The 22,738-nt window shown below is 38.8% G+C and overlaps 4 protein-coding genes across 4 annotated transcripts; 2 read left to right on the forward strand and 2 right to left on the reverse strand.

Annotated features, from left to right (window-relative positions):
- Positions 1-10,479: 10,479 nt before the first annotated feature.
- On the reverse strand, positions 10,480-12,553 carry FPOAC1_011316 (uncharacterized protein; the record flags this gene model as incomplete). Its single annotated transcript, XM_044855698.1, has 3 exons — positions 10,480-10,946; positions 10,996-11,587; positions 11,639-12,553. 3 exons carry the CDS (start codon positions 12,551-12,553, stop codon positions 10,480-10,482), a joined length of 1,974 nt encoding a protein of 657 aa, XP_044703011.1.
- A 1,564-nt stretch (positions 12,554-14,117) lies between these two features.
- ATG28 (Autophagy protein 28) lies at positions 14,118-16,004 on the forward strand (the record flags this gene model as incomplete). Its single annotated transcript, XM_044855699.1, has 1 exon — positions 14,118-16,004. The coding sequence occupies one exon, from the start codon at positions 14,118-14,120 to the stop codon at positions 16,002-16,004; it is 1,887 nt and encodes a 628-aa protein (XP_044703012.1).
- Positions 16,005-16,361: 357 nt separating this feature from the next.
- Positions 16,362-17,004, reverse strand: FPOAC1_011318 (uncharacterized protein; the record flags this gene model as incomplete). Its single annotated transcript, XM_044855700.1, has 4 exons — positions 16,362-16,500; positions 16,554-16,596; positions 16,668-16,743; positions 16,810-17,004. The coding sequence occupies 4 exons, from the start codon at positions 17,002-17,004 to the stop codon at positions 16,362-16,364; spliced, it is 453 nt and encodes a 150-aa protein (XP_044703013.1).
- A 3,355-nt stretch (positions 17,005-20,359) lies between these two features.
- On the forward strand, positions 20,360-22,029 carry PKI1 (Pyruvate kinase; the record flags this gene model as incomplete). Its single annotated transcript, XM_044855701.1, has 2 exons — positions 20,360-20,811; positions 20,859-22,029. The coding sequence occupies 2 exons, from the start codon at positions 20,360-20,362 to the stop codon at positions 22,027-22,029; spliced, it is 1,623 nt and encodes a 540-aa protein (XP_044703014.1).
- Between the last annotated feature and the right edge of the window lie 709 nt (positions 22,030-22,738).

Below are 22,738 nucleotides of genomic sequence, written 5' to 3' on the forward strand. Positions count from 1 at the left end.
AATATTTTCCTTGCGCTATACTAGATATTTAAGTAAAGGTAGATATAATCTGTTTAAATGTAAGATATATAATTTAAGATTATTAATATAGATCTTATGTATTTTAGGTAGATTAATTAAGTTCTTTATTATATAGGTAATATCTAAGTTTTATTAAATAACTATAAAAAGGTTTCTCTATATCTTGTAAAACTTAGTGTATAACTTTCCTGGTTTATTAAGATATTTTTATATTACTGTGCCTATTTTTAATTATTATGGTAATAATAGTAATTTAGTGTCTATTTATAAACTTTATTAATCCTGAATTTCTATCTTTAGCTTTTCTCTTATATTAATAAGAGCTAAGTTAAGTTCTCTTAAGGTTAAGTCTATATTCTTTAAATAGTTATTACTTAGTAAGGTATCTAGGATATTTAGATATTATAAGAAAGGTTTAAAGCTAAGTATTACTATAGCTAGTGATATTCCTAGATTCTTAATATATTGATAATTAAGGTTTATTAGGATAGGTATTAATGCTTAGTGCTATTAATTTAATAAAAGGCCTTCTTATTTTACTGCCTATTTTTATAATTAGTTTTTTATTAAGTATATATTTTATTCTAGTAAGCCTATACTCTATAGGTATAATATTAGACTAAACTTAAGTTATATCCTATGCTTTATTATGGCAGCTTGAAATACTATATTAGAGAAGTAATTGCTATTATTATAGTAGATTGCCTAGGGCTATTTAAATATTATGCCCTAGTTTAATTCCTAAGTGTTTAGAACTTCTATTCTATCTATAGAGTAGTGGTATACTTTGCTAATAAATTTTATTATATAATCTGTAATTAGTAGGATATATTTATATTTATCTGCTGAAGGTGAATTAATAGGCCTAAGGTAATCTATTCTAATAAGCTCTTATAGTATAAGGTATAAAATGTTCCTAGGTTATGTTTAGGGGATCTAGGGTGCTATCTACTGGTATATTATATATAAATAATAATAGTTCTTAGTATTACTTAATCTTAAAGGCTATTAGTATTTTCCTTTTAGCTTTTTAATTATTATATTTACTGTAAAGTATCTATATATATTATATACCTACTGTAAAATAAGTAGTACCTTACTTTCTATTATATATATTGCTAGTAATTTATTGCTTTTTATATAATATAGAATTTAATTAATAATTCTATATTATAGGATATATTGCTTTATTAGCCTTTATTAATTTTTCTTTATTATACTTATATTACTGAGTAGTATAGAAATAATCTCTATATACTAAGACTTGTTTTTTTAATAGCCTATGGATAGGTAGGATAGAGTGAGTAATGATTTTCTTAGTGGCTTCTCTCTTGGTAGAATTATATTTATAGTAAGTTCTATAGTGTATACTGAAATCTTTATAGGTAATGTTTTACTAAAGACTTTTTTAATATTTAGCTTTAGTTTTACTAGTTTAGTGTTATTTTATAATTCTTCTGGTAGGTATAATATTCTATTTACTAGGCGTAGCAGTTTATTTTCGTAAGAGCAGTAAATAAACTTAATATTAAATTTTCCTAGGATTTTAATCTATTAGCTAATTTTATTATATAAGTAACCTAGGTTTACTATAGAGTCTATAATTCCTTTATAATTAATATAAACCTTTATAGGGTATATTAAGTATAAGATTATCTATTTAGTTTCCTTTAGCACTTTAACTACTATAAGTATTTCTTTCTTAGGTATTATATATCTTCGCTTAGTATTATTTAGCTTGCTACTTATCTATATAATAACCCTTATATATTTATAGTTTATAGAAGTAATCTCTTTACCTAGTGGTATTTTATTAAGTTAAGAGAGTATAGCTCTTATGCTTATTTTAGAGGTATTAGTAGCTAGATAAAATTATTTTAATGAATTAGCTCCTAAGGTAGTATTCTTCTGGATATTATTGTAGATCTTCTTGAGTACTATCTGTACTTTAGGGGTCTATATTAGTATATCTTATAAAATATCTATTATTAATATTAATATCTTGCTTATCTTGGTTTTCTTAGTAACCTATTTAAAGAATACTGCCTTAATAGTATAGATAAGGTTAGCTTTCCTAGGGATAAACTTTTATATAAATAGTGTAAGATATAGGAGTTATTATATATTATTCTAAGTATAGGGTAGGTTCTCTTTGAAATATTTCTATAGCTGCTTAAATTTCTCCTGGTATTTTAATAAAAAGTAAATTCTATTTATATTAACTAAAAATCTAAGAGTTTTAATTTATAACTTAAATAATACTATTTTCCTCCTAGTTAAGCTAATTAGTGCCTATATAATTCTTAGAAAATAGAATTTCTATAGGAATTTAAAGTGCTAATTAAATATTTCTAATACTATATTATAGTTATTAATATAAATAAAGAATATAATTATAAGTTCTTTAAGGTATCTTAGTATAAACTAAAGTTTAATGCTATCTTTAAAGTTAAGATAGCTAAATATAAGGTCTCTAAAGTGTATATAGGTATTAGGTAAGCTAATAAGCCTTATTAGTATATTATTATAATAGTAAAGACTATTTAGAGTTCTAAATCCTATTTTAATTTTATTTAGTTTAATAATAGGAATTCCTTAAAATCCCTATAATATATCTATTTAAGAGAAAACTTTTAATCTTCTGCAGTAGATAGAGTCTAGGTTAGCTTCTATATTATAGTATAGGTATACTGATTTAACTATATCCTTATTGATTATCCTATAGTTATGCACTATGTGTAGTTATACTGGTTATCCTAGTTTTAATTCCCTAGGCTTAAGAACTTAAGTTATAGGCGCTGCCTAAGGTTTATTACTATATATAATTAAACTGTATTTTTCTATAGGGGGTAGGAATTCTTATGTAGCTTTAATATTATATTGGCTATATCTCCTATTTAGAACTGATTATAGTGTTATATTGCTTTTAAGTAGAATATAGTGCTTTATAAGATTAGTTTATTTAAGTTCTTTAATGCTTAAGATAAAATAATCTTTATATATATAATATAGTTATATAATCTTAGACTTTTAAGCTAGTATTTTAGCTATATCCTTTAACTTGATTTTATTAGTAATAAACTAGGAAATTATAGTTTTATAGGGTAAGTTAGAAAGCTGGTAGAATTGCTTTAAATTTTATAAAGATAAGGGGTTAGCCTTAATTTTTAAATTCCTTATATAAAATAGAGGTAGGGTTATTTCTTATGTATCTTAGTGTTAAAGTTATGCTGCCTTACTTAACCCTAAGGATCTTAAGACTGAAATTTTTGAAATCTTAGAGTCTTGTTTACTAATATCTTATCCTATCTGTGGGATATCTATATCTTATTATATTAAGTACTTAGGTTTAACTTATTTAGAGCTAAGTATATATATTATTAGTATATTCTATGCTATAAGTTTCTAGTAATTTTTATAATTTACTATATTAGAGTTTAAATTGCTATATAGTAGTTTAAGTTTTAATTTTTTAATTTTCTCTGCTTATTTAGCTGTATTAGTATTATAGACACTAAGGTAATTTAAGGAGTTAACCCTAGGTTTAGCGCTAGCTATCTAAGTCTATCTAGCTGCTACTAAGGTTACTATTAAGCTATTAGTCTATTATGTCTGTAGGTATATTGAATTTTCTATATTAGTAAACTAGATTTTTAAATCTAATGTCTAGCTTATTTTTTCAGTAGTTTGAATTTCTATAGTATTTAGATTATTCTTAGTTATAAGTATCTAGTATCTATTTCCTATTTCTATAGCCTTTAGTATAAAAGTAGAATTCTATATCTCTTATTTAGTTATTTATATTAGTAGTAATGCCCTTTATTTTAGTTTAGTATTTAGTATCTTAGCCTACTTTAAGGTTTTTAAATTTACTAGTGTTTAGCTAGCCGCTTTAGTATTTAGTGTTGTAAGTTACTTAGGTTATATTATTATAGTCTTAGAATAGCTTGTTTAGTAGTGTTTTATTTTATGCTATTGTTTTATTATTTTTTACTGCAGTATTTAGGTTTAAAGTAAAGAAGTTATATTCTATTTATATTAAGGAGGTAAAGATTCTAATTCTAGTGTTAAGATTTCAGTTTCTAGTGCCCTAGGGTCTTATACTGTCTATTATATAGGTATAAAGTTTAGATTTTTAATTTCTTTTTATAAGGATTTTTAGTTTATTATAGAAGTAAGTTCTTTATTTATAAATCTTATATAGTATATTTAGTAATATATATAGTAAGTTTTAGATTCTGGTTATTAAGGTAGAGGAGGTAAGTTTATATTATATATAGGAGGTAAAATCTTAGTTACTTCCTTTTTAATTAGTGTGAGGGCTTCTATATACTAAGAAGATAGCTATAAGGAAGAGAATAATACTAGGTAATAATTAGAAAGAGGATAAGTAAGACTAGTGGATATAGTGCCTTTGCGCTATATATGCTTATTAGCGGTAGTGTTATAGGAAGATAGTTTATTCTCTATATATGCCTAAAAGCAGGGTAACCTTTTAGTGCTGATTTTTAATATATTTAGCTTTATTTTAGAAATATAATCTTAGTAATTATAGAAAATCTTTATAAAATAGTTATATTAAGGGTCTAGTATATAATAATAATTATTTATTATTTTAGTATTATATAGTTTACTGTCTTGGTTTCTTATCTCTATAGTAATAATAAGGTTCTTATTACTCTGGTCCTTAGTTTGCTATTCTATTAACTTAGAGTTATTAATAGTGGTATTTAGTTTCCCTGGTTATTATCTTGCTCTTGAGTTCCTTGGATTATACTATAGAGTTTAGTAAGGATACCCTTAACTTTATATAAAATCTATTTATTATCTTTAATATAGATAATATTCTTCTTTTCTAGCTTTTCTAATTAATCTTATTAATATACTAGATAGCTAGTCTTAATTCTCTGTATTAGTTAGTATTGGCGTAGGCAAGGTGTAATATTTAATATAGAATATTTATTATTAATTCTCTTTATAATAAGTTTTTTATTAGTATAGTATTTAATTGCTTAAATATAGTATAGCTAGGGATAGTTAATAAGTAAATCTTAGTTACTATTTTTATTAATAAGGTAGATTATAATTATTGTTAAAATATTTTTTATTTATAGCTCTAGGATAATAAACTATATAATATAAATAACCTTATTGTTTACTAAATAAATTAGTTCTTTCTCTAATAGATTAAGTAATTATATTTTATTGTCCTTAAGGAAATAGCTATTGACTAAGTTTACTCTTAATCTACTATTTAATAAGATTATATTAGTTTAATAACTTTCTAGGTATCTAGTAATATAACCTAAGGTGATAGCTATTGCCTCTTTAGGTAATCTGCTATTTAAGTAAATAGTTAGGTATTTTAAATCTGTATTTTATATTAAGTTATAAGTAAGTATTTCTATAGATACTAGGAGTTCTTTTAGATTTTTATTTATTTTTATTTCTAGGATCTATTTAAATAGTGCTAGAATATTTATTAGTTTCTCTTTATATTATATACTTTTTAGCTTTTAATAATACTGTATAAGTTGTAATAGCTGTTATTGAATAGATAGTGTAATCTGGAGTAACTTTAATATATTTATAGTAATTAGTATATCCTTAAGATAGTGGCTAATCTTAAAGTTTAGGATCTTATACTGTTTAGTTACTTAGATTTTATTAAGAAGATAGTATAGCTTTTTAGCGGTATTTAAATCTGTTTTACTAGACTTATTCTATTGATTCTTTACTATATATTTTTTAATATATAGCTTTAGCTTATCTTAAAGTCTAGTGAACTCTGCTTTTAAAATTTCCTTAGGTAAGTTAATATCTATTTTATTATTGTTTATTATAGGTATTTTAATATAGTCTCCTAGTTTAATTATATAAAGACTAGGAATAGGTTAAGGTTTATTCTGAGATAGAGAATGCTAAATTTATTCTAGGTGGCTAATAATAGTTTCTGCTAAAGTTATAAGCTTCTTATTATTTATAACCTTTTCCTTATTGTTATATATATTCTTCTTGATTTTTATATTAAGAAGGTTCTATACTTAAGATTAAGATGTTAAGTATATTACTGCTTTAACTTCTAAAGGGCATTATAGCTTAGTAAAAGAGTACTTAGGTTATAAGCTATTGTTCTTAGGATGCTAAGGTTTAAAAAGCTTCCTTTTAGGATGCTAAGGTTTAGTATAGTTAGTATTTTACTAGAAAGGTCTTATTAGAGTTTGCTTTTCTTACTGTATTACCTGTAAAGCTTTATAATTATGCTGAATTGTTAGTGTTAATATGAAACCTATTAGGGATCTTAGTGTCTTAAAGCTTAGGATAGACTTAATAGTGGCAGTAGGCTCTATATAAAGTGTTTATACTTAATTTACTATTATCTGTATCTAGTTATTATAAAAAAGATTAAAGTTATAAGTTTAGTGTTCTATATTCTAAGGTATTGGATAGCTTGAACTTTTATATCCCTATTTTGTATAATTAAAATATTACTAATAATGCTTATTACTAGAATTACTAAGGCTATTTATATTGCCTTAGTATATCTTATTATAAACTTAGAGATTATTATTATTTATTTGTAAGTTTAGGTTATTCTAAGGGGGATTTTATAGCTAGTAAGTACTACCTATTTTCCTATTAAATAAGTTTCTCTTAGTTAAATTCTTAGTAAGCTTTAATTAAACCTTAGTAAGTTAGGTAAGAAGATTCTCTATTTTGTTATATTAGGTGAATTCTGTATTCTGTATAGTGGGTAAAAGCTCTTTAGTGTTTAGTGGTTTTAGTTTATTATTAGTGCTATTTTAGTAATCCTAGATTAAATAGTAAAGTTTATTAAAGGTAAGCTTCTTAGTAGTAAAGCTATTAATCTATTAGTCTATAGTATATAGATAATCTTAAATTTATTCTTAGAGATATATATCTTTATGCCTATTTATTATTTAGAGTATAGTATTAGTAAGGACTACTAAATAATAGATTACTAGGATATAATAATATAAACTTTATACTCTCTAAAGAAAGTCCTAGAGAGTCTTATTTATTTTATATCCTAGTTAATAAGCCTTTATGATTAGAGAACTATTATAGTATTCTATAAGATTCTTGTATTATTCTTTGAATAAGGGTTTGAATTCTGCGTAGGTTTTATATACTAGCCTTTTTTCCTTAAATTAATAGAGTGCTGGCTCTGTAAGACCTTGCTAAAAGGCAGTCTTTTAAAACTTATCTCTTAATTTAATACTTTCTGGATTATTATTTCTCTTTAGATTAAGGTTATTATATTTAACTTGCCTCTTAATAAAACTGGTATATATGCTTGGTTTATAATTATTAGGCTTTCCTGAGAAGGTAAGATTATTTCTGCTAATATCTATATTGACTTTAGTATTTAGGGTATTTAAATTAAGATTAAGTTAGGAAAGATTTCTGCTTAAGGAATATTTAATAATAGATACTAGGCTAGATAGTAGTAGTAATAGGGTATTAAAGAATTATTAGGGTTTAAGGTTAAGTAAAACTGGAGTTTAATTAATAAATAGTAATAACTTAAATAATAAGATCTTAAGGCTAGGTAATCTTAGAGTAGTGAATTAGGGAGAGCTAATAGGGGATTCTGGAATATATATAGTTAAATAAATAAAAATATAAAGTTAATCTCTATATATAAAGATTAGTCTATAGACTTTTTCTGAATATTTCTTAATAATTATAGATAGGAAAGGATAGGAATGGTAATATAAGGTATTAGTATTAGGTTCTTAAGTATAATATAGGATAAGAAAGAAACTGAGTTTATTAGGCAGGGTTAGTATTTATTTTAATCTTATTTTTACTAAGGTATAATTTCCTTTATTATTCTGCTGGGAGATAGTAACTGCAGTGATATATTCTCTGGATATAAACTCTAAGTAGTAAAGTTCTATTCTTTATACTTTTTTTCCCTATATTAAAGTCTCTGCAGTTTAGTATTATTATTATAATATTAAGGTAAACTCTATAGTAGGAATTTTTATTTTTATACTTTCTTAGTGAAAAGACTTTTTAGATTTAAAAGGTAGTATCTTTGCTAAGGTTATATCTAGGTGGTATTATAGTGTAAGTTAGTAAAGTTCTATAGTAAGTAAAATTAAAGTTTCTAGTGCTTATTTTTTATATAGGTATAAAATCTGATTTTCTTAAAGTGCTAACTTTTAAAAATAGTTTTAGGTATATCTTAGAGCTAGTATTTACTATTAAAATTTTAAGGTTTTAATAGTAATTTATAATTTATATTTTAGGATTTTAGAATTTTGAAATTTAGTATTTAAGTTTATATATATCTAGTCTATTGTCTTATTATTTAGCTGTATCTAGCTTTAGTACCTAGGCTAATCTTATTGCCAGTTTAGTAAATACCTTGTTCTTATAATCTAGATCTAGGGCTATTTATAAGTTTTAATTTTTCAGTTTAGTTACTATTTAGCAGTTTTATTTATAACTTTAGAATTTTAAAATCTAGTTTTTAAAATTTTAAAATTACCTAAGTGCTAGAACTATAATTTAGGTATATATATCTTACTTTATTTTAGTAATACTAAGAGTAGAATTAATATCTTAACTTTAAGTGTCTGCCTAGTCTTTTAATTCCTAGGGTAATTAACTTAGTTTATTAGTCTAGTGTCTAGGAGTCCTTTAGAGTTTCTAGCTATATTAAGAGGTTTTAAAAATCTATATCTAGGTATTATTTCCTTATTCTAGGATTTCTAGTATACTTAATGTCTAATATTCTAATTATACTAGATAGTACTAGGATATTTAGTGTAATATATCTAGTCTTACTTTAGATTTTACTGATTTACTAGTTTATTCTATGCAGTATAGTGTCTAATTAGTAGTATATATCTAGTTTAGGGTAAGGTTTACTTTATTTAGTTCTTTAGGTTATTTTCTTTATTTCTCTAAGTTCTGGTTTTATGCTAGTGTAATATTGTAATATTTATGTATTATATTTATATTTAGAGTTTAGGTTTTATATATATATAATTTCTTATTATTTATAAGCTCTATAGTACTCTAGGGAGTCTATATTGCAATATAGTGTATTTCTTTTATATATTGCCTTAGTAAGTTATAGAGGAGGGTTTTTATATCTTTATTGCTTATAAGCTATATATATTATATTAGAGTTAAAGTTTTAAGATCTTACTGTAGTATATTCTTCTGGTAATGTATTATTTAGTGTAACTCTGCAGTATTAAAGTTTTTAAAGGAGGAGAGTTTAGTATATATCTTAATATATAAAATAAATCTAGAAGTTTAGTCTTAAAAGGTATTTAAAGTAGTCTTAGTCTTATTACTATAAAAGTAAATAAGTTGCATATATATAATAAGGTTATTATATTGGCTAAGTTGTTATGGCTAACTATAGCGCAGAAGGCGCCGTAGTGAAGGCTATTAACGTGATGACTAAGGTGGGTGGGGCTAACCCCCGTAACAGGTCACTAATTGTGCAACTTCACCCACGCATACCTAGAGCATAGACATAGACGGCTGTAGTACGTCTAGAACTTGAAGACACTAACATAACCGGTAACAATAATGATTACATTGATCTCTAATACTAATCACTGACATTTTGGCCTGATTTTTATAAGCTCCAAATTATAAGATTTGCCTTCAAGGCAGATCTCAATTGTATAATCGCACGCTGAAACATTTACGCTTAGCAACTGAAGAGATGAGCATGCCTCAAGGTGTCAGAAGAATTGGCCGCCAGAAGCACAAGGCACGAAATTAGTAGGTCAGCTTATGCTACTTAGGCCAGACCTCTTAGGCTGTTTATTTTTGTACTCTAATACCCAGGAGATTAATGATCCATCATTGCCAAACCTCCAATGCCCAAGTATCGTCTCTTGCTGCGCGTTGACAAACTCCCACCAATAATGTGCAACATAACTTTGGTTGGACCAGTCATCAAAGAGAAACAGCCGATGGACAGGTGCAGTTTAGAAATAGTTTAGCATGTTTTCTCAGCATCTATATCTACTCCAACGCTAGCCTCTCATAAAATATGCGTTCTATACTCCCCCTTCCCTGCCCATCAGGCTTTTGAGATCTCATAACCCATGTCTTATCATAGCGATGACACAGACTGTTTCCAAACTCTTCCGCCGTTCATAAATCGAGTTACCTGCCTTGGACGAGAGCGCAAATTTCCGTATACGGGTTCGTGTTTCTTTCATATCAATCAAGGCCTTCAACCACCACCACGTTTTGATCCCAGCAACTAGAGAATGTCGCAGATGCTCCAAGCCAACTTCCAAAAACCGTCAAAACAATAACTCCAGGCTTTGCACAATGCAATATACCGTACCCTTAAGTTGTCATTCTACGTGATTCGAGCAAGGTTTCTGGAGAACCGTCAGATACCGTGCCCCACGGATTAGAAATGACACCAGTCTGCCAATGACTGTGCCTTTACATGACTCTTGTTCCCCAGATACCACGACCTGCGCCAACACCGAGCCACTCGCCGTACTCAGAGTTGGGAAGTTGGGGTACCCAGCCCAAGTTGCCAATCTCATAATCACATTGCCAGCTAGCAACAGGGCTCCTGGGGTTATCTTGCTGGGGGGTGCCGTTGATGGGTTGACCAGAGTTGTAAAGATCCCACAAAAGGACCTGGCAGTCGTCACCACCTGAAGCAAGCATTCCTCGTCGATGGGGCGACCATTCGATGGAGTTGATGTTTCCAGCATGTCCGCGCAGCTCGAGCAAGGCCTGACCGGGCTGTCGCACGTCCAAAATTCGAATGGCATTCGAGTCTTGAGCGAAAGTAGCAAGGAGGTGGGTATCGTGAGGTGAAGTCGCAAGACGAAGCAGCGGCGGAGGGTTGGCCATCGTTTGCTGAGCCAGTGTTGGACTAACGCGACCACCGTTGGGGTCTGTTTCAAGGTCAGTATAAAGTATAGATCAAATGTGCACATGTATTACCTCGCTCTTCCTTGCCTGTCGGCTCGTAGATAATTGTCGAGTGCTCCAGACTTCGAAGATCAAACATGCGGACACTACCATCCTGACCGCAACTGACAAAAACATCCACACTTTTGGCACAGAACCTAACATCATAAACCTCTTTATCGTGGGCGATGAGCTGAGTCTTGGCCGTGAGTGAGGGAATATCCCAGATGGTACATGTTGTATCTATACTAGACGTAATGATAAGACTGGGAGAGACAGTGTTCCAATCGAGCGATGTTAGAGGCGCAGTGTGATCGGGTGTCTTGGAGTTGGAGAGTAATGCGAGAGGAGTTAACTTGGTGGTGGCATTGTCGCGACGGCCGATTGTGCCACTGGGTGTAGAAGGATTCTCACTAGGAAGAGACCACAATCGCAAGTGGTCACCCGAAGTTGCGAGGAGGTCAGTAGACTGCTTCTGCGACGAAGGCGGCTCCCACAATAGGCGGGTCACAGGGTACGAGTGGGTAGCTTCGGCAGCTTTGGTGAACTCCATGGCAAACTTGGATGAACCAGGAGTGTAGACATCCTGAGGAGTTTGTGTGATATGACTATCAAGAATTTGAATCTATAACAGTTAGCAGTTGGACACGCGAGTTTGTCGTCTTGTGTGACGCACAAAGTTATGCCCATCTTCCAAATAGCTCCCTACAGCGAGCTTACCAGCGCCATTGCCCTGGGCTGGCCATTTGCACCAGTCAAAAGCGTAAATGGCCCAAGGCGCAAGATAATTGCTCGTTCCTGGTTGGGCATTGTTGGCGTCGTAGGCCATGGCAGCTCCGGTGCCATCGGACATGCTCGAATCGGCGCGGGGACGAATATCGGCTAGACCAAGCGGGGTGTTGGAGATGTTGCGCTGAGATCCTGGAGCATTGTACCTAGTGGTATCGATTGGCGACATTAGATGCGAAGAGGTAGAACCGCCAGGCGTTGTGGGAGTATATGCGTGATAGCTAGAGGAGCCATCGTAGCCAGCAGCTGGGCTGGAGCGAGAGTAGCTGTGAGACATGCTCAGCGGGGGTTTGCTCGCGACTGAGGCGGACGGAGAGCCTGAATATCCGCGTGTAGGCTGGCCGTGCTGCAAAGGGATCTGCAGTGGCTGCTGGGAGTGATGAGGGAGCTGTTGCTGCTGAGCTTGCGACGGCGGCTGGTGAGGGACGGATGAAGCAGCGGGAGAAGACTGCTGCATCGGCGAGGGCAAGTTGGGCGAGGCTGGGGCGCCGCGAGCGGACAGGCCACCGGCAGGTTGGAGGACGTTGGGCACCGAAGTATTGGAGGGGTTCCTATAATGAGAGTTTGAGGGCGAAGACTCGAATTTAATCTGGGGAGGGTTTTCGTATTCCTGAGGCGACATGGAGATTGGAGCACCAGTTTGGCTCAAGCCCGACATGTGCAATTCGTCGTGCTGGGGATGGGGTTGAGGGCCGGATCCAGAGCCTGAGCCTGAGCCAGAACCAGCGCCAGCGCGAGGAGCAGACATGGAGCCCACCTGCATTTGACGCAGTGAGGGAGGAAATTGATGTGATTGGCTCATGATTGGATGGTTTGGCTGTTCAGCGACGGACCTGGCCTGGTCTGGCGTTAGGTTATCGGAAAACTTGACCTTGAGGCTTCGGACGCCAAAAATAAACAACCAACCAGCTTCTCTAATTGGTATACCAAGTTGACTCAATTATTTTGTCTCGTACGCTCTGAGTTGACCCGGCAAGCCGTACAAAGGCCTGGTACCAGGGGCAGAGTGGGATGACTGAACTGCAACAGCAGCCGCGACGTTGAGACGGTTAAGAGAAACAGTAAAATATGAAACAAGAAGGCTTGAGCGATAATTGAAATTGAGCGTTGCAGTCAATTAAATCGCGGTGGAGTAAGCAACTCTCCCTTACATCTGGCCTGAGGATGATCGTCGGCAGTTGACCTTTGTAACGTTAAAACGTCAGCAAACGCTCTGCTTCGAGTAGTACCTAAAGAACAAGATCACGTTGCTGGCGTTTCTGGTGGTCGAAGCAAAGGGAAAGCCCAAGTTTTGGTAAGTAAGAAATAATGCGACGGGGATATTGCTTGCGCAGACAAGATAAGTCTGGACTGGTCCAGTCTGGCTTGGCTCGGCCTTGATCGAGTGTGTTTTTGGAGAAGGGAGGGGGTTTACCGGTAGGTAGACTGATGTCTAACGTTAATGGCCGAGATGAGAAACGGGTTTCTTCCGTTTGAAAACAAGATGTAAGACGAAGATTTTGGAAAACAAAGTTAATATCGTGCTGACTGTCAAGCTTTCTGACGAGATGTTGTACAGTAGGATATAATGCCTTTAGCATATAGTTTCAAGCAACAAGCCATACCAGTTACTTACAAGTTGGGACTTCTGGTTTACATTCAGCATAAAGAATAATTCGAGACATGTGGATTTTGGGACACAAGACTTCCTGCAACTAAGCGGCGCTTGGTGAAGAAGTTAACTCAACAATGGCTATACTACAATCTAAATGTTTGGTCTCTTTCATGGGTAACTTTTGAGTACTAAGGTTTGTACACTCAATACATATCACTGTTATCTCATTCAAGTTCTGGAGCCTGATTTGATTATGAGATGGAATCACCTACCCTAGTAAATAACAATCCAATACTTCATGTATGCCTAAGCATGTCTTGGCCGATATAAACATCTTAATGCACATCATTATTATAAATGTTCCATCACATGAAGACAAGCCCGTGACGCCGTTGTGGTACAGATCCACTCCCCGCCCTGTAGATCTCAGCAGCTCATGGCAGGTGCACCCCATATGGATGTGGGCACATGCCAACCCCAGATCGTGTCCATAGCTTCCAAGGCCGAGCTCTACCACCACTTCCTATGACCTTGATACACTAGTGCCACGACCCATATCAGTTTTACTTAACCCGTCACCAGCTGAACGGATCTTCGATACATTTGAATTAATTCAAAGGATCAACCGCCAACACCTCTCGCCTTTTCTTGCTCCACGCCCGGCCTAACTGACCCGACCTCCAACGAATGTTTGCGACAACCTCCAACATTGCGACCACATACACTCACTCACCAAGGCAGCCGTTCGCGGACGAAAATGTCTTCGCCTTCAATGTTCAATCGTATCCCGAGTCCCCGTCAGCGACTGTCCATTCCTTTGCGAAGCCCTCCGATCCGAGAAGTCAGCGAGTATGATTTAGATGAGCTGGAACCCAGGAGTGACGACGTTCTCTTCGATCAAGAACCCCCTCGCCCTAGACTTAGAAAGAACATGCAACCTGTATCAACTACATCTACTCGTCGATCTTCTTCACTTGCCTCATGGGATAGCAAACATCGCTATTCTAATTCCCCACCTAATACCAGATCTAAACCAATCTTTGCAGGACCACCGCCTCCGATCGCATCGTCTGTGATGATAAACCAACAAACATCTCGACAATCTACAGTGTCAAGCCATGGTGATAATGGAAGGGGCTATGGATTACTTTCGGCCAGTAGATTTGGGTCGAGTAGCCCGAGCCAGAAGCACGTGGATAATCGACCACGTCTCGATTCAATATGGAGAAGTTTACAGAGGCGAGAAAAGGCCCTTGAACGAGACATCCAGCAACTCCTGGATCTTCAAGCGTCAGGTCTAATTGCTGGCAGTGGGGAAGGAGGGTCCGAAAGTAATTTTGGAAGTGACACAGGGACAGGAGAGAGCACATTCTATTCCACGGCTACATCCAAGTCTCGCATGATGAACTCGCTACATATGCCTACCCGATCCACACCAGATGGAAACGTAATCCCCGTGAGGCAGCCTGTATCAAACAAGCCTCGCGGTCTCAAGTCGGCTCGAGTCGGCCTACAGCGCGCCATGGCTGCCTTGTCTGAGCTGAAGACCGAGGAAGATTTACATTTGAGCACCGCCCTCGAGCAAAGAAAAGATGCATTGGCTTATCTTGATAAGATGAGTAAGAGACGGGACGATATTTACTCCGAACTACATGCGCTGGAAGACGATGAAGAGGAGCCTTTGGGCCAAGAACTCCGATCGCTGCAAGCAGAGCAGCAAGAACTAGACCACGATATTCAACGCCTCGAAGAAAAACTTGCTGGAGCAAAGAGACGCCGCAGATGGGTGCGAGAAAAGATGGAAGATGTCAAAGGTCGACGAGAGGCAGGTTTGAGTGGATACAGGGCAGCTGGCAGAGACATCGATATGGAGGTCAGAACACTGATGCAAACGCCGCCAGTCACGCCGTTGGATGTCGATGCTCTTGGTCACGGTGGAAGCTCGCGACCGAAAGAAAACATGGATATTTTGCGAGGTACCGAATTTCTACAACTTCGCCCCGAACGCCGTACGGTGGAAATGGCAAGAACATGGTGGCAAGGAGAAATCACAGCCCTTGAGTGTCGCAAGGCACAAATTTCAGAAGACCGCCAAGCTTTAGTCGAAGGTTCAGAAGTATGGTCTGATGTCACTGGGCTGGTCGCGCAATTTGAGGCAAAGCTGCGAGAGCTTGTGAAAGCTAGCCAGGCTGGGGATGCCGATGAAGAGCCTCAACAAGCCGCTATGCAAAATCAGCTGTCTGAAATGGATGATGTCGTTCAAGAGTTACAGAAGCGATTGCAATTGGTTGAATCAAAGCACTGGAATCTTCTCATATGCGCAATTGGCGCTGAGCTGGAAGCGTTTGTCGAAGCCAAGGCGCTCCTGAGAGACACCCTTGGGCTCCCTGAACCTACCGCTGCAGTCGATTCTCCTACGCACGATGACCCCCTAGACAAGGCAGAGGAGATAAGCCAAGAGGAACGGGCGGAAAGTCACGATGAGAGCGACAACGAAGTTCCCGCCGACTTGCTGGTCTCTGGAATGGAGAGCCATGATCTCGAACTTCCAGAAAGTCCCCAACAGCAGAGTGTGATTTTGAGAAGAGGCAGCACAGGAAATAATGAGGTACCAGCCGAGTTTTTCGCAGAACTCCACGATCCGAACAAGATTGAATAGGATGCTGAGGTTGCAGTGGTAACGGCTTATGAGTAAATAGCGCTTATGAATAATGACTGAGGCAAGAAGCGGCAGATATGAACAATCGCTGTATGTTTGAGAAAGTTTTCAAGATTCACGCGGTGGCAGAATAGAAAGTGATGGCTTCGTTAATTCAGTATCGTTGATCCAATTCACGTGCATAGTCATATATATCCGAACGCCTATGTGAAATCCAGCGCGTCACCTCTCGCGTCAGGCAGTCTTGGTCCATTCTTCGCGCTCGTAAGTCAAGTCTTCAATCGAATCCCGCCGCTGAGTCTGAGTGAAGATTTTCATGGTATCAATATCTTTGAAGGTGGGAATGCGGCTCGTCGCTCATCGGGTTCGTTCGAAGTAGCCGCTAGATCCGGCAATCGCAACGGACTGGTCCATAACCCATTCACCAACACCAAGGTATCTATCGATCCAGCCAGTGAACTCTTTGTTCTCACCAGCGACTCTATCGGTTTTGAAACTGTTTTCTGATGATTAGAGATGATCGGGGGATGCGCGGGTGTTGTAGCTTACGTCAAGCCAGTTGATCGTTTCATGCCGGCGAGGAAAGCCGAGACTGGGAGATGTTAGCACATACAACACGCAAAGCTATCATTATTGGACAGCGGCGAAATGAGTTTAACTTACAGAGAACAGCGTCAAAAGCATAGTGTGTCAACCGTCCGACCTTTGACCAGAGTCCGAAAGTCAGCAGGTTAAGGAGCTGTGAGGAGTCTTTAGCCACAAGGGCATAGCTCCGGGGGGGTTGGGTGGTTTAGAAGATACATACCACCATGATGCAGGTCTTGTAAGATGAGTTGCTGAAAATTAAAAATCGTCTGGTCTTTCGGTCTGGTCTCGGATTGTACTGTAGGATCTCGCGGTGTGCAGGCTCGTGAACGGAGTCGTTGATCGAACAACCTTGGCTTAGTCCAGTATCATGCGACAACAGCCCGCCTCGGGCACCAGGCGGAAGTGGAGTCATCCGGCAGCCCGGCGCATAAAGCTCCGGGGAAGAGCCATATCACGTGCTGGACCAGACAATGGGATCTGTTTTTGATTGTGGATGTGAAGATGCAAGACATTCGAGATGCAAACAGTTGGTTCAGATGATATTGGCATCAATCCGTTAAAGATAACTAGGCTGAACATGGAATAGCTGATAATGGCATGATACTATCCCCAGATGTACGTTTACTCGAATCTGTTGTGTAAATGACTCAATATACTTCGCTTATACGGACTTGACAGCGGAATAGACTGATACGGAAATGCGCTTGAATCGAACTCAATTAGATCAATGGGGTTCAATTACTATGTTGCAGCATCACAGCACGTTGCGACGTACAACCGCCGCTAGTCTCGTAGTCGCCGAGCAGAAGCAACCGCTTGTTCGCTCGCATTCCGGCGTTATTACAGGAAATCCACTCACAACTTTTTTTCATGTCAATGTCTGCGTGGGACAGGTTGAGGTCCAGACACGAGAGGGGTTCAAGGGTCTGGAGAGACTTCGCCGAGTGCCTCGCCGTGTCTATCCCAAGAAGAGCAAGGGGGTCGGTCGGAGTCAGAGTTAAAGGTAAGAGCCCAATGAGTAAAACAAAAAATAATCCCTCATCGATGAGGCATAAGATAGCATGGCGGCATATAACAGCATTTTTAGGCACAGTTGGTATCCTCTTTTTGCGCGCCCCCCGCGCTGCCAAAATTTTGACAACCAGAGTTTACTCACCGAGCTTGGTATCTACCGATATCTGGAACGACATCGTTTCAATGCCGTTAGTCAATGCAATGAGCCGTGTCTGAAACCTCATTCGTGCCTAAAAGGGTGAGGGAGGGGCCGCTTCAAGGTGGGTTTTGTTGAAAAGACATGTCGGTCAGCCACAGGCCGTGTCGAGTTCAGAGACCTGAGATGCATTAGTCAGGAGATGGGGGTCTATCTCGAATAGCTGAACCCAATGATGATTTCCGCGGCCATGATAGCTCTCCTGTAGGTTGATGGTTAGAGCTAATAACTTCTGAACTTAGGCTGAACCAACGAAAGCCAAGACAGAAGAACGTTGAGGTTCATTGATAGGCTAGATCGATAGATAAGAATCGCGTTAATTCCCTCGCGTCATAGACATGACCTCTTGTTGGAACACTTATTAAAAGAACAAACGAAACACTTGTCATGATAGTCAGACCAAAAATAATTCATCGCCTGCCTATACAGGAAGGGAACTGGCCCCTTGGAGTCAAAGTGTATGTAGTCATGATGATTCCTTACTTATATGCAATAGTAACATAAACCTCGACCCAATCGTAGAAGCATGCCCTGTCAAACAACTGACTGATTGGATTCAAAGCCAAGCAAAGTTTCACAACCGTTGTTGAGGGCGTTGCGAAACAAGGCCAGGGCCAATGCTTAAAAAAAGGAACGACCAAGTATCTTATTCGTTGGAGAGGGCGCTTCAAGTCTCCAACTCGGGCTGTTGGCACCAGACAAATGCCCTGCCTGTACAGGGTGACTCAACGATTTGTGAAAGGGACAGTCAGCATTTGAGCGGGGGATTGTCATGGCGTTGTTGCGCGTCTAGAGGCGAAAGAGTGTTGATCATGACTAGGAAGAGATAGGCAGCCATTTAGGATTAACGGATTTTGTATGATAACCCACCCTTGAAATATTGGCTAATTTACAAGTCAGTTTGGCAGATGTTTTTGCAGTTCGCCAAACAACAAGGAGCTGCAGTAGTGGGCGGAGCGCTTTGCCCCGAGAGGCCCGGCCACTACAACAATTACTCGATCCCTGCCCCTGCTTGTAAAAAGCCACCTAACGATAGCGGGGTCGAGTGTTGGTGGGGGAGAGCTGCGACGGAGGTATAGAGGGGGCGACACAACAGCTTTGCGATTGTAACAGAACTTGAGAAGCCATGATAATGATATCAAACAAGTTTCTATTTGGAGATTTGTTTGAAACCTGGTGCTATAGCTATAGCCTTAGATGATATAGAATTCGTTCCAAATTTAGACAATTCTAGTGCTAAATCTGTATCTGACTTTCATGCGGGTGTCAGAGCTCCCCATAATTTTGAACCAGATCGCCAGAACGAGACAAGAAAAAAAAGAAAGAAAAAAAAAGAGCTCCTCCCTATGGATCTCAACCACGGGCAAAAAGAGAGCTCAGACTGTGTAATCCGCCATCCACATCCATGCTAAGTACATGTGAGGCAAGTACTCCGTAGCGCTACTCCTGGCTTGGCTCCTTACCCCTCCAGTCATGATGGCTGCAAATTTCTTGGGGAGGTACACACGTTTGTTGATTGGGGAGGAAGGAGCCAAGTACCCTTCCCTTTTCGAATGAAAGCGGTCGGTCCAGCGTATAGGTAGGAATTTAGCCTTGCCTTGTCTCGGCCGTAGGTTGACTGTGGTTTTTTGTCTTTATTATCATCACCACACCAACTCTACTTCTTCCTCTTCTCCTCTTCTCTCTCTCCTTCTCATCTCTCATCCTTTCTTGACCTTCGACGTCAAACAGCTTTACCTCCACTTACCCCTCTACGCCTCGACCTTTGCGAGCCCCCCTCCTTCGTCGAACGTATAATACCAGGAAGAGCGCACGTTCCTCTGCCTTTCTGATCATATCATCCCTTTGGATTATTATCGTACGGTGCAACACTCGTACAACGATATCCATATCCCTTTGTAAGTCGACATGCTACTGTTGCTGCTTCTGTGCTGCACCTGGATGGAGACGGCTGCTGTGGCTTGGGCCCTGAGATCCCGCTCTTCTGCGCTGCTCGGGCAATGGCGATAGGGAAATCTGTGACAATACCGGCTTTGGCAGATGCACTTCTGGTCTCTTTTCTGGTCATACTGCAGAAAGTCCTCCTCGAGACCCAGAAATTATCAGCGGTCGGATTTGTTCTCGGTTCTTCTGGCCCGATTAGCGACAATCTGACGATTCTCAACTCGGCCCATATGTTGAGCTCATGGGTCATCCTGTGTCCTGTTCACTAGCCAAGCCAGCCGTTTTGCATCGCGCCGAATGCCTCTGCCCACCAAAATACCACGCCCCATTCCTATCGCCTTTCCCACCACGTCACTTAACGTCAGATCCCACGTTAGCCCCATGTCTTTCCTACACACGAAAGAGTCTCCGTTGGCCTGCATGGCAAGTGTCCGCAGAACAACCTGATATCCCCTGCTATCAATAGTGCGATCTACAATCGCTGAGATATATATATTTGGTGGTTGTCCAAACTGCACCACACTTGTTGTCTCTTTACATCCCCATTCCTTTTGCAGCCAGAGCTACCCCGCCAAGCTCTTTTCCCGCCAACAACTTGCTAACCACATTCACAATGTCTCAGAAGTCAGAAAACAAAAACAAAAGCGTCATGGCTACCACCGCTCAGGACCACCTCGAATTCGGAGGCAAGATCTCATGGCTTGCCTCGCTCGACACCGCTTTCCGACCCGAGCGTAACTACCGCCGCTCTTCAATCATCTGCACCATTGGCCCCAAGACCAACTCTGTCGAGGCCATCAACAAGCTCCGAGATTCCGGTCTTAACGTTGTCCGCATGAACTTTTCTCACGGATCATACGAGTACCACAAGTCCGTCATTGACCATGCTCGTGAGTCCGAGGCCACCCACCCTGGCCGCAACGTCGCCATTGCCCTCGACACCAAGGGTCCCGAAATCCGAACTGGTAACACTCCCAATGATGAGGACATTCCCATCAGCGTCGGACACGAGATGAACATCACCACCGACGATGCTTATGCCACCGCTTGCGACGACAAGAACATGTTAGTTACCCAATAATGACGTATTTTCCCCCTGCTAACTCTCTCAGGTACGTCGACTACAAGAACATCACCAGCGTCATTGAGCCCGGCCGTATCATCTACGTCGACGATGGTGTCCTCGCTTTCGATGTCCTCGAGATTGTTGACGAGAAGACCATCCGTGTCAAGGCCCGCAACAACGGTGCTATCTGCTCCAAGAAGGGTGTCAACCTGCCCAACACTGATGTCGATCTGCCTGCTCTCTCCGAGAAGGACAAGGCCGATCTGAAGTTCGGTGTTGAGAACAACGTCGACATGGTCTTTGCTTCATTTATCCGCCGTGCTCAGGACATCCACGACATCCGTGAGGTCCTCGGTGAGCAGGGTAAGCGCATCCAGATTATCTCCAAGATTGAGAACCGACAAGGTCTCAACAACTTCCGTGAGATCCTCGAGGCCACAGACGGTGTCATGGTTGCCCGTGGTGATCTCGGAATCGAGATTCCCGCTGCTGAGGTTTTCGCCGCCCAGAAGAAGCTCATTGCCATGTGCAACCTTGCCGGCAAGCCCGTCATCTGCGCTACTCAGATGCTCGAGTCCATGATCAAGAACCCCCGCCCTACCCGTGCCGAAATCAGCGATGTCGGTAACGCCATTACTGACGGTGCCGACTGTGTCATGCTTTCCGGCGAGACGGCCAAGGGTAGCTACCCCTCTGAGGCCGTCAAGGAGATGCACGAGGCCTGTCTCAAGGCTGAGAACACCATCCCCTATGTCTCCCACTTTGAGGAGATGTGCACTCTCGTCAAGCGCCCCGTCAGCACTGTCGAGTCTTGTGCCATGGCCGCTGTCCGCGCCTCTCTCGACCTTGGTGCCGGTGGTATCATTGTCCTTTCCACCTCTGGCGAGTCGGCCCGCATGCTTTCCAAGTACCGACCCGTCTGCCCTATCTTCATGGTCACCCGAAGCCCTACAACATCTCGATTCGCTCACTTGTACCGTGGCGTTTACCCCTTCCTGTTCCCCGAGCAGAAGCCCGACTTTGCTCAGGTTAACTGGCAGGAGGATGTTGACCGCCGAATCAAGTGGGCTGTCAACAACGCTCTCGAGCTTAACGTCCTGACCCCCGGCGACACCGTCGTCGTTGTCCAGGGCTGGAAGGGCGGCATGGGTAACACCAACACCCTCCGAATTGTCAAGGCCGACCCCGAGCACCTCGGCATTGGTCAGCTTCAGTAAAGGAAAAAAGTCTTAAGATGGATCAGGAGTGATGGTGAATTGTTTAATGCGCAAATTAATGATAGACAGGGCAATGATTGTTTCCAAGGTCAGGGTACTGGGTTACGAATAAGTCACGTAAAAAGAATAAACAGGGCAAGACCCTTTATACGATTCATTTTTGGCACCAGAGTGATGTAAATCGTGCTTGAAATAAATATGAAGATTCAAAGGACTCAGTGTTACCTGATGGCCTTCATGAGGGCCGGTTGTGAGTTTAATCTTGGTTATGGTATCCGAATAACCGGTGCGTTTTGATCAAAACGTCGTCGCCTGGTAGCATTCAGCCACAGATTAAAGGCCTGAACTAAAAATGGCCCTCAAACAGCCTGAGACTTTTTATTCGGGCGTGTATCATGATACCCTGACCCTGGCGATGTGACATTATAGGATTATAGCGTTCCGGGGTCCGTGTCAGACTGTGGTGCGATATCTGATTCAACATCTGCATGATGCCATATTTTGAGGCTCGTCTGCCGGCTTTTTAGCTGGGCCACAGTTATAAGGGAAAGGCGTCAAAATAGAAGCCTTGTAAAGTGGGCACTGCTGCTCGTCATGAGAGATGTCATGATGAAACGAGGTTGTCTATGCCCTTTGACCAACCGTTTCATACATGGTATATGTTACCCAAGCGTTAATTCGAGTGATGCTCCAATCTCATTTGGTCTGC

The sequence above is a fragment of the Fusarium poae genome, chromosome 4 (genome assembly GCF_019609905.1).
Source record: "Fusarium poae strain DAOMC 252244 chromosome 4, whole genome shotgun sequence".
NCBI classification, from domain to species: Eukaryota; Fungi; Ascomycota; class Sordariomycetes; order Hypocreales; family Nectriaceae; genus Fusarium; species Fusarium poae.